Here is a 14,693-nt window from a genome sequence, read left to right as displayed (position 1 = left end):
ATGCCGGCACCGATGCCATCGAGGACCTTCTCGATACCCCCGACAATTCCTTCGAGTTTCTCGGAGCCTCAGCCGGGGCCTTCGCGTATCCAACCCCCTCATGGTCCTACAGGTCAGCAACCTGATCCTTACGACACCTGGGGTGATGATACCTCCACAGACACCGATGACTTACCTTCACCACCCTCTCCTGCGGGGAGTAGAAAGCGTTCTCCTCCTAAGAACCTCTCTTTCATAAATTTCGTGAAGGAAATGTCGGCGTTGGTCCCTTTTCAGCTTCAATCGGAACAAGATGACAGGCACCAGATGATGGAGTTGCTCCAATTCTTGGATGCCCCTAAAGTCATCACTTCTATTCCAATTCATCAGGTTTTTCTGGACCTTCTAAAAAGGAATTGGGAATCTCCTGGATCTGTTGCTCCAGTAAACAAAAAAGCTGACTCTACCTATCTTGTACAGTCAGCACCTGGCTTTCAGAAACCTCAGCTAGACCACCAATCTGTTGTGGTAGAATCAGCTCAAAAGAAAGCTAAAAGAATAAAGCCACATTCTTCCATACCTCCTACTAAGGAAAATAAATTCCTAGATAGTATAGGTAGGAAAGTATACCAAGGAGCCATGCTAACTTCCAGAATAGCCTCTTATCAGCTATATATGACCCAATACAATAGGGTCATTCTTAAACAGATACAGGAGTACTCAGATACCTTACCAGAGCAGTTCCAACCACAACTTCAATCCCTACTAAATAAAGGTTTTGAAGCTGGGAAGCATGAGATAAGAACAGCTTACGACATCTTTGATGCTTCCACCAGACCTTCTGCTACGGCCATCTCTGCAAGACGCTGGGCTTGGCTTAAGTCATCTGACCTTCATCCGGAGGTTCAGGACAGGCTCTCTGACCTGCCCTGTCTAGGGGATAATTTGTTTGGTGAGCAAATTCAGCAAATTGTTGCTGAATTGAAGGATCATCATGAGACACTTAAACAGCTCTCATCCATTCCTTCTGACTTACCTTCTAAACAGCCGTTCAAGAAGGACCCAAAAAAGTCCTTCTTCCGTCCACGGAAGTATTATCCCCCACAAACCAAGTCTAGGTCTGCGAGGCCTTACCATAAATCTCAGCCTCGCCAGTCTCGAAAACAAAAGCCCGCAGCAGCTCCACAACCTTGGCCCTGCATCGGGTTTTTGACTTTCAATTAGAGAGCAGTTGCCAAATCCCTCTTCCAACCATACCAGTAGGAGGTCGGTTAAGCCACTTTCTAGAAAAATGGCATCATATCACCACAGATCAATGGGTGATAGCGATAATTGAACACGGTTACCACCTCAACTTCCTGACTCTCCCTTCGGACTCCCCACCCATGCATGCGTGGGGACTCACCGATCACTCTGTTCTTCTCGAGCAGGAAGTTTCCCTTCTCCTCCAGTCAAACGCTATAGAACCCGTTCCTCCCTCACAACAAGGACTAGGGTTCTACTCCAGGTACTTTCTGATCCCAAAAAAGTCAGGAGGACTTCGGCCAATCCTGGACTTACGGGCTCTCAACAAGTACCTTCACAGAGAGAAGTTCAAGATGGTAACCCTGGGCTCGCTTCTCCCTCTGCTGCAAAGAGGGGACTGGCTCTGCTCTCTAGACCTAAAAGACGCCTATACTCACATTGCGATAACTCAACCTCATCGCAAATACCTCCGTTTTTTAGTAGGCCGAAATCACTATCAATACCGAGTGCTCCCTTTCGGCCTGGCATCTGCACCACGAGTTTTCACCAAATGCCTCGTGGTAGTTGCAGCATTTCTCAGGAAGGAAGGTGTCCACGTCTACCCCTATCTGGACGATTGGTTAATCAGGGCCCCAACCCAGCAAATCGCTCGGTCCTCCCTGACCCTGACAATTCAAACACTACTTTCTCTAGGGTTTCTTGTCAATTACGAGAAATCCTACTTAATCCCATCTCAAACCTTATCCTTCATTGGGGCAGACTTGGATACCTTACAGGCAAAAGCCTTCCTTCCTCATCAACGAGTCCAAATCCTTGTGTCCCTAGTTTGCCAGTTGCAGTCTCAACGCACAGCAACAGCTCGACAATTCCTCATTCTCCTGGGACACATGGCCTCCTCAGTTTATGTGACTCCCATGGCCCGCCTGGCCATGAGAGTCATGCAATGGACTCTGAGATCACAATGGATCCAAGCTGTTCAGCCTCTGTCCTCCATTGTTCACATCACCGATGCACTCCGTCTGTCTCTTGTCTGGTGGAAAACTCAATCCAACCTCCTACAGGGCTTGCCTTTTCACCCACCAGATCCTCAAATAATTCTCACAACCGACGCTTCCATCATCGGTTGGGGAGCTCATGTAAACAATTTACAAACCCAAGGATTCTGGTCTCCAGAGGAAGCCAAACACCAGATCAACTTCCTGGAACTTCGAGCAATACGACATGCTCTCAGGACTTTTCAAGATTGCCTATCGAACCACGTAATCTTGATTCAGACTGACAACCAGGTGGCCATGTGGTACATAAACAAGCAGGGGGGCACAGGTTCCTTTCTTTTGTGCCAGGAAGCTGCACAGATTTGGGCAGAAGCCCTCTCCCGCTCCATGTACCTCAGAGCCACCTACTTGCCGGGAGTGAACAATGTCTTGGCAGACAAACTGAGCCGTGTCTTCCACCCACACGAGTGGTCCCTCAATCCCTTGGTAGCAACCACTCTGTTCCAGCAATGGGGTTATCCCCACATAGACCTCTTTGCGTCCCCTCAGAACCACAAAGTGGGCAATTACTGCTCTCTCATTCGGAGCCAGCACTCTCGGCCCAGGGATGCATTCTCCTTCACGTGGACAACAGGTCTGCTTTATGCATTCCCTCCACTTCCTCTTCTGTCGAAGACTCTCGTGAAGCTCCGTCAGGACAAGGGAACCATGATCCTAATAGCACCGCACTGGCCACGCCAAGTGTGGTTTCCCATACTTCAGGATCTCTCCATCCGCAGGCACATTCCTCTGGGACGGGACCCGCATCTGATCACTCAAAACGACGGATGCCTCCTCCATCCCAACCTCCAAGCCTTGTCCCTGACGGCATGGATGTTGAAAGGTTAGTCCTTCAACCATTTAACCTTTCGGATTCAGTTTCTCGTGTCCTGATCGCTTCACGAAAGCCTTCCACAAGAAAATCTTATTCATACAAATGGAAAAGGTATACATCATGGTGCACTTCTCAGTCCCTTGATCCCCTTTCCTGTCCAATTTCCAAATTCTTGGACTATCTCTGGCTTTTATCAGAATCAGGTCTAAAGACCTCTTCCATTAGAATGCATGTCAGTGCGGTAGCCGCCTTCCATAAAGGTATCGGGGGTGTTCCTATTTCAGTACAACCCCTTGTAACACGCTTTCTTAAAGGCTTGCTCCATTTGAAGCCACCTTTACGTCCTCCGGCCCCGTCTTGGGACCTTAATTTGGTTCTTGGTCGCCTTATGAAACTACCTTTCGAACCTCTTCACTCCTGTGACCTAAAATATCTCACATGGAAAGTGTTATTCCTTTTGGCTATCACTTCGGCTCGCAGGGTTAGTGAACTACAGGCCTTAGTTACCTATCCGCCTTACACTAAACTCCTGCAGGACCGGGCGGTACTCCGCACTCACCCTAAATTTTTACCTAAGGTAGTTTCGGAGTTTCACATCAAATAATCCATCATACTACCTATCTTTTTTCCCAGGCCCCACTCCAACTCCGGGGAACAGACTCTGCATACCCTGGTCTGTAAACGGGCTCTAGCATTCTATCTAGACCGTACAGTAGCCCACAGGAAGAGCACTCAATTATTCGTCTCTTTCCATCCTAACAAGTTAGGGCAACCTGTGGGTAAGCAGGCTCTTTCCTCCTGGTTGGCGGACTGCATCTCCTTCTGCTATCAGCAAGCTGACATTCCTTTCCAAGACCGTGTTAAAGCACACTCTGTGAGGGCCATGGCGACTTCAGTAACACACCTTCGATCGGTGCCACTTCCTGACATCTGCAAGGTTGCCACCTGGAGTTCCCTCCATACATTTGCAGCCCATTATTGTCTGGACAAAGCTGGAAGACAGGATTCCATCTTCGGCCAGTCTGTCTTGCGTAACCTTTTTCCAGCATAAGGTACCAACACCCTTCCACCTTCCCGGTAGGGTGCGGATGCCCTCTACCAAATTACACCCCAGTTGTTGTGCCTGTTGCACGCCGTTGGGTACATTTGGTGCACGATAGGACATCCTCAGCTCGGTACTCACCCATTTGTGAGGACAACCATCCTGCTTGTCCTGTGAGAAAGCAAATGTTGCTTACCTGATGTAACAGGTGTTCTCACAGGACAGCAGGATGTTAGTCCTCACGAAACCCGCCCACCACCCCGCGGTGTTGGGTTCGTTTTTTTATTATGTTATTTTTCGGCACTGCCTGTAGCTTTGAAACAAGACTGAAGGGAGACCCCTGCTGGCTGCAGGGTTAGTGCCGTGCTGGGCATGCCCAGTAGGGGCCAGTCAAAGTTCCTGAAACTTTGACAGAAGTTTTCCGTGGTTGGGCTCCATCCTCGATGTCACCCATTTGTGAGAACTAACATCCTGCTGTCCTGTGAGAACACCTGTTACATCAGGTAAGCAACATTTGCTTTCCATGATTGGGCTCCATCCTGATGATGTCACCCATATGTGAGGACTAACATCCTGTTGTCCTGTGAGAACACCTGTTACAGGTAAGCAACTCTGCTTTCTCACTGATGCAGTAAGTAAAGATTAAAACTTTTGTGAAAAAAATTAAAATTTGATATTTTCCAAGCACTTACTAAAATTAAAGAATATTGTATCTTTATCCTGCATCATTTTCAGCAACAAAATATCTAGGATTGTTTTTTTTAGTATAGCTGTTAAATGTAGTATGTAATGTGTCTCGCACGTGAGCATCATCTGTCAGGTGTGTCAGGATAGAAAAAAGGTTGAGAACCGCGGCACTAGACCACCAGTTATTTTTTATGGTGGGGATTGGGGCTTACTTTAGACCACCAGGGATTTGTTTTGGAAGGAGAAGTCTGTGGGGAGGGGGAGTTGTGAGGTGCTAGGGGGTCAACAGGCAGCTCAACAGGCAGCCCCAGGGTGTGCAGGGGGTCTAATGAGATCCTGGGGGAGTTTGGGTGAGGTATTTTGGAGATCTGTACCTTTAACAGGCTTCCTGGGGACATAGGGATGTGTGTTAGCATCCTGGTATCCCTGGGAACAAAGAACTACACCTCCCAAAAACATGATAAAATAATGTGGCTGAATTATTTAAAATCAGCTGCGTTATTTTATTATTATAGAATTGCCTATGGATTAGCTGCTTTGCATCTATTAGGACATTTTATGCACGCAAAGCTGCTAATCTTCATGGGAGGGGGCAATTGTCAGGAATATTGTGCGATAGTTTGATATCGTGCTATAAACAGCATTTAATGTGCGTAAAACACTGTTTAGCATGTATCACCACCTTATCGTGGCTTAGTAAATCTAGATGTTAGATTATAAGCCCTCTGGGGAGAGGGAAATACCTACAGTACCTGAATGCAATTCTCCTTCAGCTACCAGTGAAAAGGTATGAGCTAAATAAATAAAAGTTGAAGGGAGGGAGGCCGAAAACAAGAGTATGAGAACATAATTTTTCACTGAGGATGATGAACACCTGGAAGAGACTTCCAGCAGGTGTGGAAGGACTCTAAACAGCAACAGAATTCAGACATGCTTGGGACAGACATAAAAGGGATATTAATGGAAGGGAGTGAGATGACCACACATTGAGTAGGAGCTATAGCTGCACAATAAGCAGGTGCAAATGAGCAGACCGAGTAGACCAAGTGTTCCTGATCACCTGCATATCCTGGAATATGTTCTGACACCTACAAAAAATGTCTCTTTATGTGCTGTACAGTGTAACCCAAACAAACCTTCATTCTCCTTTATTCACTTTCAGGTTTGACTACGGAGATAGATTCTGGGACATCAAAGGCAAATATTTCAGTTGTCAGTGCGATTCGTCAAAGTGCAAGCATTCAAGCAGCGCCCTGGCAGAGCGTCAAGCCACCATGGCCCAAGATGCACACGAGAATGGACTCCCTGACACCAGCTCTGCTACACCAGTCAGCCCCTCCTGAGGCCACAGGTCATCCCTCTCCCCATGCACCCCAAGAAGCAAAACTATTTTAACCCTTTTTTGATATGCGTACTCTTCACTTTCAGAAAAAAAGGCCGTAGGGTTCCTGATGTTTTAGGGCTGTGCTGTTGACTCTGTTGTTTGAGAATTAGGGGATGAAACTTTTTTTTGTGGGTAAGTTACTACTTAAGCCATGACAGGGTGGCTGAGCATTTTTTTTGCAAGTGGAATGTAGCAGCTGCTGGTTAACCTTCCTCTTGTGGGAGAAAACAGTATTCTTGGAGCCAAGGGTGTAATGTAGTACTGAAAAGCTATAAAAAAAAAGAAAATGAAAGAAAAACAAGATATTTTTGTTTCAGAATACTACAGCCTTGGGAGGATGGTTTAAGACAGTGTGTGGTGATTGCTGCACACTTTAATACATTTTAATAAACTTTTGAATAACTGATCAATTTCTGAAATATTAGGGTTAATTAATTGGCAAAACCCTGAAGATAAACTTCTAAAATGGTGGTTCCATAAATTTAAACATATAATGCTCTTCCTTTCCTCCCAAGATTCAGCTGCAGGAGTGGATGCCTGGCTATGCTGGGACACCTGCGGGGTATTTCTCTTCTAACAGATGATGGTCAATTATCGAATTTCCTCTTTCTGGTTTTTTTTTTTTGTTCCCTTATATCATTGTTTTTCAGGCAGTTTTTGTCTTCTGTATGTCTATGGTGAGTTCTGAACACTCTCCCATCCTTCTTATCTGTTAACTCTGCACAACTCCCGGTATCTTATTCTTTGTGCAAGGTTTCAGTCTTCTGAAAGAAGTCAACACAATTATGCATGACTCTAAGATAAAAAAAACAAAAATCTGTTTGTCTTTTTTAAAGAACAACCTTGATAAACAAAATGCATATTGCTATTGCATTTCATACAAAGGAACTCTGCAGCTATGCTGCCACCATCAGAAGGGCAAGGAGAGTGATCAGAAATATCGCTTTGTGTACTGGCCGACTTTTCAAACGGTCACAGAGGGCTTTAAGATTGCTCGTCCTTTCTGGTATTATCATTTCTTAAATAGCATTTTATAATTTTTTTAGGCAGTTGTCTGAAATTCCCCCGTGGGAGCAGCCAATGTTGGCAGAAGTGTCACAAATGAAATCACATGCACAAACACACACACACACCATGTAGGATGGACCAGTAGGACACCAAAATGCATTATCATTCCAGGCAGCATGGCAGCTGCTAGGGGAACATAAAATGTTCTTACCGTATCCCTTATGCTTGATGTGAGAGCACTTGTTGCTGTATCCATGGCACTGTTGTAGTTCTTACTTCAAGTGAAATAGAGGAATGGTGCTCTTACAGCCACAGTACCAGCTTCTGAGATCCAGTAGCATTGGGGGTGTGTGGGAGGGGTGGGAAGGGATTTAAAAAGGAAATTTGCAGATAACTTTCAAATGTTCAGTTTTAACCAGATCAAGTGCTGCTGCTCACATTGTGAACTTGGAAAGAGCTGCCAGTGCAGATCATTAGCTTTCTTTTAACAGTGAGAAAATTTGTAAGTCATCCACTTACCTGTTCTCTCCAAGTTATGTTCTGAATTGTGCACCTGTGATTGACTTTTCAAAGCCACCTGCTCTATTTAATAAACTGAATTGTTATTATTTTTTACCATTATTAAACATTGGGACAAAAAAAAGTTATAAAAGACAAGGTGCTGATTCTTGTGTGATTTTTACTCACCAAGTGAATATACAAACTATTAATTGTACAAAAAAGAACAAAGTGATTTTAGTATAAACTTGCAGGAAAACTTTTTTTAAATTGTTAGTATTATTGTAGTGTGAATAAATTTGCCATCAACTTTTGTGTGATGGCTTGGAAGGTCATATTTTTTTCTTTTCTTTTTTTCCCCATATACTTTTTAAATACTGTAATTAGTGCAGTAACTGTTATGTTTTTTTCCTTTGTGCAAGTCTTCTAAACCATTATTGATAATGCAGTCATGTTTGTTATTTTATTTTTCTGTTCAAAAATGTTTTTTGGCAGTTTGAAGGGCAATCTTTTTGCTCCAACCATTAACTGTTCTGTTTTCAATTAAAATCAATAAAAAGACAGTGCTTTAAATGAATGTTGAGCTTTGCTTTTTTTTTTTTTTTTTTTAGCATAAATTCCAGATTGATAGCAGCATAACTTGCACAAGGTGAAGGTTGTATAAAGATTGAAAGATTCTTGTCACAGTTTTGATCTTGATCCTTCTGGTGATCTGTAATTAAAAAGTTACTGTGGGTCAACAGGATTGGTCTGGACCAGTCCTCAATGTGTCCCACTGCAGATAGCAATTGTAGCTGGGATTTTCCTAGAAAAGTCATCTGACTTTTTGTTGGGTAAGATCAAATTTAGTCTGAGTCATGAACTGAGGCAGGGCCCCTTCTTGACTTTTAAACTGAAACTGACATCTTGTAGAAGTTGGGGGTTAACATCCTTCTATCTGATCCCCACTGGGGACACAAAACTGGAATCTGCCAAACTGGGAAGATTAAATTTTGCATTAAATGCAAAATCTATATATATAGAGGTCTAAAAAATCATGAGTGGGGTGGAATGAATAAGTAGGGAATGGCTATTCACCCTTTCCAATAGTACAAGAACTAGAGAACACGCATGAAGCAAATAAGTAGCACTTTGAAAAAAAATTGAAAAACATTTTTTTTCACTCAGCACACAATTAAACTGTGGAGATGGTGAAAGCAGTTAGCACATTCAGAAGTTTTGAAAAAGGGGTGGGGTGTGGGCATGGGCAGGGTATGGGCATGAGGCTGAGATGTATGCGTAAATACTTATGCAACCCGGTGCGTGCTGAGGTACCCTGCCACGAAACTTTACATCCCTGTACATACCCGGATCAGTCCAGACGCCTAGGTTTATGCATCCCTGCCAGCAGATGGAGACAGCAAAAGTTTCACTGACACTGCTTCATATTCCTTGGTTCCTCAGTATTTCTCTGTCTCCAGCAGATGGTGGCTGATGCAAAAACCTGCAGTTCTGCAGTCTGGCGAGTTCTTTTATTTTTTTTGTGAGCATTCCTCCCAGGGGTTTGGGTCCGGTGGGATCCTTCCCTGTTTGGTCAAGGTGGACAAGCTGGAGGTCGGGGACCTATTTGTACTCTCACTCCATTGATCCGTGGGGAGTAAATCTGGTGGTCTAGATCCCTCCCCTTCACGAGGTCGCTTAGGCAGCTCTTGGCTCAGGGCTATGGGAGCTTGGTTCCTCAGCTGCTCTCTTTTTTTGTCACCTTCCTCTCCTTCAACTTTGGCTGAGCTGAGCTGGACAGCTCTTTCTCCCAGGACAAAGCAGGATGGTAGTCCTCACATATGGGTGACATCATCGGATGGAGCCCTATCACAGAACACTTTTGTCAAAGTTTCTAGAACTTTGACCGGCACACTGAGCATGCCCAGCATGCCATTAACCCTGCATCCAGCAGGGATCCCCCTTCAGTCTCTTTTTTTCCACGCAGCAGTTGCCTCGCGTTTCTCAGGAGCTCTGTGACAATTTCTCACAATTTTTTCCTCACGGAACTTTTTCTCAGAAAATTTCAAAGTTTTTCCCTGTCCCAGGGTCCCCCATCGACCGTCGACCTATGCTAACACCGGTAAGTTTACCTCGATTCCTGGCGGGTGTTTCCATCGGTACCCAACGACCACACGCCGCCCCTTTTTTCCCGAAATGGCGACCGGTTTTCGTAGGTGCCCCGAGTGTCCGAGGACTTATGTCCATTATGGACCCTCATGACGTCTGTGTTTTATGCTTGTGGCCTTCTCTCGACATCCAATGGTGCACTAGTTGTGTCCAAATGACTCCTAAAGGCCGCCGCGCCCGCCTAGAGAAGACGAAGCACCTGTTCGCTTCTAAGCGCTCAAATCCATCAACTCCAGCCAAAAGCGCACAGAGTCAAAAGCTTTCCTCTTCATCCACTCCTTCTCCATCAACATCTCAACAACATCGAGATGCCGATGACCGTCCGTCACCGGCATCATCCCGTTCAAAAGCTTCAACATCCTCGTCCTCGGCGCTGGAGAAGGACTGGGCCGAGCATCGCAAGAAGCACCATCATCAGCACCGACAAGAAGCTTCATCCGGTGCCGGCACAGACAAGCCATCGGCATCTACCTTGACTGAGCCGCCATCCAAGACGTCCCGGGGAGAGGAGCCCCCATACTCCTCTGGACCCAGGACACCGAGGCGTTCCTCACCTGCAACGGTGCCAGGAGCCGAGATTCCACAAATTCCGGTGGACCCTCCGGCAACGCCTACTCAGCCTCCAACCCCGGCCGCTGTGCTACCAATACCAGCCTTCCAGGAGGAATTAGACCGGATGGTTCAAGAGGCAGTACTTCAAGCACTTCGAGGATTTCAATCACCGTCAGTGCCGACTCCCATGCCGACACCTGACCCGGTGCCGACTATGTTGGCTCCACTCCTCGAAAGATTGGACACCCTGATCGGTGCACTTCCATTGGTGCCCGTTCTTTCCGGACCAGTGGCACCTCCGAAACAATCGAATCCTTCATCGACATCGATCCTGGTTCCTTTATCTTCGGATGATGAAGAACCGGACCATGCCGCTTCTCCTTCCCTGGAGCCACCAATGCCAGAACAGATTCCTGGGCCCATCGGGTTTGCTTCCACCCTGACGACCATCAAGAACACCGATGTCATCAGTGCCACCATCGTCCTCGGTGCCTCCTCCTCCTATCTCGGTGCCTCCATCTTTTACATCGGTGCCACCTCCTCATCCAGCTGGATTTGGACTTCTGCCTCCATCTGAAGGCCCGCAGGGTGGAGGAGATCCACCATACGACCCTTGGGGTGATGATTCCTCTGATTCTCAAGATTCTGAAGACCTTATGTCAGAGCCTTCACCCCCAGAAGAAAGACGCCGCTCCCCTCCAAAGGACCTCTCATTTTCCAGCTTCATAAAGGAGATGTCTGAAGCCATCCCCTTTAAATTGCAAACAGAGGAGGATGCCAGGCATAAAATGCTGGAGGTACTTCAATTCGTGGATGCCCCCAAAGAGGTAATGGCAATTCCAGTCCACGAAGTTCTGCTTGACCTATTACACCATACCTGGGAACATCCTGGCACAGTGCCACCAGTCAATAAAAAAACCTGACACTACATACCTTGTTCAGTCAGCTCCGGGTTTTCAAAACAGCCAGCTACCCCACCACTCAGTAGTGGTAGAGTCTGCCCAGAAAAAGGCTAAGAGATCCTGGCCTCATTCTTCTGCCCCTCGTGGCAAAGAGCAGAAGTCCTTGGATGCCTTTGGCCGAAGAGTTTTCCAGGGATCTATGTTGATAGCACGTATAGCAAGCAGCCTATCAGCTATACATGATACAATACACCAGGAATCTCTGGAAACAAGTCCAAGACTTCACTGAGACCCTGCCTAAAGAATTCCAGGAAGGATTGTCTACCATCCTCCAGAAGGGACTCAATGCTGGCAAACACGAGGTAAGAGCGGCGTATGATATCTTCAACACTGCCTCCAGAGTGTCAGTGGCAGGAATAAGCACCATACGCTGGGCATGGCTCAAACCCTCTGACTTACGCCAGGAAGTCCAGGACAGGTTGGCAGACCTTCCATGCACGAGGGACAATTTGTTTGACGAAAAAATTCAGGAGACAGCGCAACTAAAAGACCACCACGAAACCTTGCGCCAACTGTCCACTGTCCCCTCGTACTTCTCATCTACTACCAAAAGAACATTTAGTCGAGAACCTAGAAGGCTAACCTACAAACCACGTAGGTATTACCCTCCTCCATCCTGGGCTAGACCGACCAGACCCTCTCACAGAGTTTAATCTCGTCAACATGTGCCCCCAAAAACCCAACCAGCTTCTCCAACTGGTCCTGCATCGGGGTTTTGACTTCCATCTAGAGAGCAGCAGTCAAGCCTCCCCTCCAACCATCTTTCCTGTGGGGGGACACCTGTGCCACTTTGCCAACAAATAGCACACAATCACAGCAGACCAATGGGTCCTTTCCATAATAGCCCACGGTTACCATCTAAATTTCCTTACACTACCACCAGTCTCTCCACCGCGTCCGGCGTGGAGTCTAACTGACCACACTCCACTTCTCGAGGCAGAACTCTCAATCCTCCTGCAGTCCAACACCGTGGAACCGGTTCCCCGACTGCAAATAGGAAAAGGGTTCTACTCTCGATATTTCCTGATTCCAAAAATGTCGGGCAGCATACATACTATATTGGACCTCCGCGCCCTAAACAAACATCTTCGCAAGGAAAGGTTCAGGATGGTTACCTTGGGCACCATGCTCCCTCTCCTCCAAAAGGGAGATTGGCTCTGCTCTCTAGATCTTCAGGAGGCTTACGCCCATATAGCCATATGCCCTTCTCATCAAAAATATCTCAGATTCATTGTAGGTCAAAGGCATTTCCAATACCGGGTGCAACCATTTTGCCTGGCGTCAGCACTCCAAGTATTTACGAAATGCCTGGCAGTAGTGGCAGCTTACTTAAGACAGCGCAGTATCCATGTCTACCCATATCTAGACAATTGGCTACTCAGGGGTCCATCCAGGGAAGTAGTACTTCAATCCCTCCGTCTTACCATACAACTGTTAGTCGTTGGGATTTCTCATAAACTACCCCAAATCTCATCTGACTCCGTCACGTACCCTCTCGTTCATCGGGGCATATCTTAACACCATTCAAGCCAAAGCGTTCCTCCCAAGGGACCTAACACGCACACTGTCAACCTTGGCCAAAGCAGTACAGACTCGCCAAACCACTACAGCTCGTCACCTGCTAACCTTGCTAGGACACATGACATCTACAGTTCACGTTACCCCAATGGCTCGTCTAACCGTGAGAGTAACACAATGGACTTTAAAGTCCCAGTGGTTACAAGCACAACAACATCTGTCATATATTGTCCATGTAACCAGCCAGCTTCGCCTCTCACTAGCTTGGTGGATACAAGAGTCCAGTCTTCAGATAGGACTACCCGTTTAACCTACAAATCCTCATATTAAGTTTACCACAGATGCCTCCAGCCTGGGTTGGGGAGCCCATGTCAACGACCTACAATCCCAGGGAACCTGGACCATAGCAGAAGCAAACCACCAGATAAACTTTCTGGAGCGCCAGGCAATATGGTATGCCCTATTCGCACTTCAGGATTGCCTATCCAACAAGGTAATCCTAATTCAAACAGACAACCAGGTAGCGATGTGGTATCTCAACAAGCAAGGGGGCACAGGCTCTTACCTGCCATGCCAGGAGGCGGCGCAGATCTGGGCCTGGGCTCTCTCCCATTCCATGCTGCTGAGAGCAACCTACCTGGCAGGCATAAAAATGTGATGGCAGACTGTCTCAGCCGGACCTTTCATCCCCACGAATGGTCTCTAGATCCCACTGCAGCGAACAGAATTTTCCACCAGTGGGGTCGCCCACACATTGTCCTCTTTGCATCAATTCACAACCGCAAAGTAGACCGATTCTACTCTCTACACTGCAGCTGCGAGTCACCACCGATGCCTTCGCCCGCTGCCTTCACCCACTCATGGAACATGGGGCTTCTATACGCATACCCTCCTATTCCACTCATCAGCAAGACTCTCGTGAAGTTACAACACAACCGGGGCAGAATGATCCTCATAGCCCCATACTGGCCTCAACAAGTTTGGTTTCCCATCCTATGCGACCTCTCAGTCCAGCAACCAATTCACCTGGGCACAGATCCAGCTCTAATAACGCAGAACAATGGATTGTTGTGTCATCTGAACCTCCCCTCTCTGTCTCTGACAGCATGGATGTTGAAAGGTTAAGTCTACAATCCCTTAACCTTTCTAACGATGTGTCCCAGATCCTCGTAGCTTCACGGAAGCCTTCCACTAGAAAATCTTATCGTTCAAAGTGGAAAATATTCTCCTTGTGGTGTACGGCAAAGAACATAGTTCCCTTCTCCTGCCTCACACCAAGATTCCTGGACTACCTCTGGCACCTCTCGGAGTCTGGCCTACAAACTTCCTAAATCCGGGTACATTTAAGTGCCATAGCCGCTTACCATAAAAGGGGTAGGGGATGCCTCAATTTTGGCGCAACCCCTTGTAGGGCATTTTATGAGAGGCTTACTCCAGCTGAAGCCTCCACTGCGTTCCCCAGTGTTGTGCTAGGACAGCTCATGCGTCCTCTGTTCGAGCCCCTATACTCCTGCGAGCTTAGACATCTCACTTGGAAAGTGATCTTTCCAGTTGCTATAACATCGGCTCGCAAGGTCAGTGAGCTACAGGCACTAGTGACATATGCACCTTATACCAGATTTCTCCACGATCGTGTGGTTCTCCACACTCACCCTAAATTCTTGCCAAAAGTAGTTTCTGATTTCCACTTAAATCGGTCCATAATACTTCCTACCTTTTTTCCAAGACCTCACTCACACCCAGGTGAGCGGGCGCTGCATTCCTTGGATTGTAAATGTGCTCTTGCCTTTTATTTGGACCG

General features: G+C 46.8%; 1 protein-coding gene across 7 annotated transcripts in view; it reads left to right on the top strand.

Annotated features, from left to right (window-relative positions):
• Window positions 1–8,289, top strand: part of EHMT1 (euchromatic histone lysine methyltransferase 1) — a 441,279-nt gene extending 432,990 nt beyond the window's left edge. For 6 of the 7 annotated variants that reach the window (XM_029611524.1, XM_029611528.1, XM_029611523.1 and 3 more), the window contains one exon: window positions 5,985–8,289. In XM_029611524.1, coding sequence (XP_029467384.1) covers window positions 5,985–6,165 — 181 coding nt within the window. In that variant the 3' untranslated portion in view covers window positions 6,166–8,289. The remainder of the gene's footprint in view (window positions 1–5,984) is intronic. The other variant, XM_029611529.1, reaches the window with a different exon arrangement.
• Window positions 8,290–14,693: the final 6,404 nt, after the last annotated feature.

The sequence above is a fragment of the Rhinatrema bivittatum genome, chromosome 8 (genome assembly GCF_901001135.1).
Source record: "Rhinatrema bivittatum chromosome 8, aRhiBiv1.1, whole genome shotgun sequence".
Lineage (NCBI taxonomy): Eukaryota > Metazoa > Chordata > Amphibia > Gymnophiona > Rhinatrematidae > Rhinatrema > Rhinatrema bivittatum.
The sequence above is the reverse complement of the archived record's forward strand: the minus strand, read 5'-3'. Positions and strand labels throughout refer to the sequence as shown.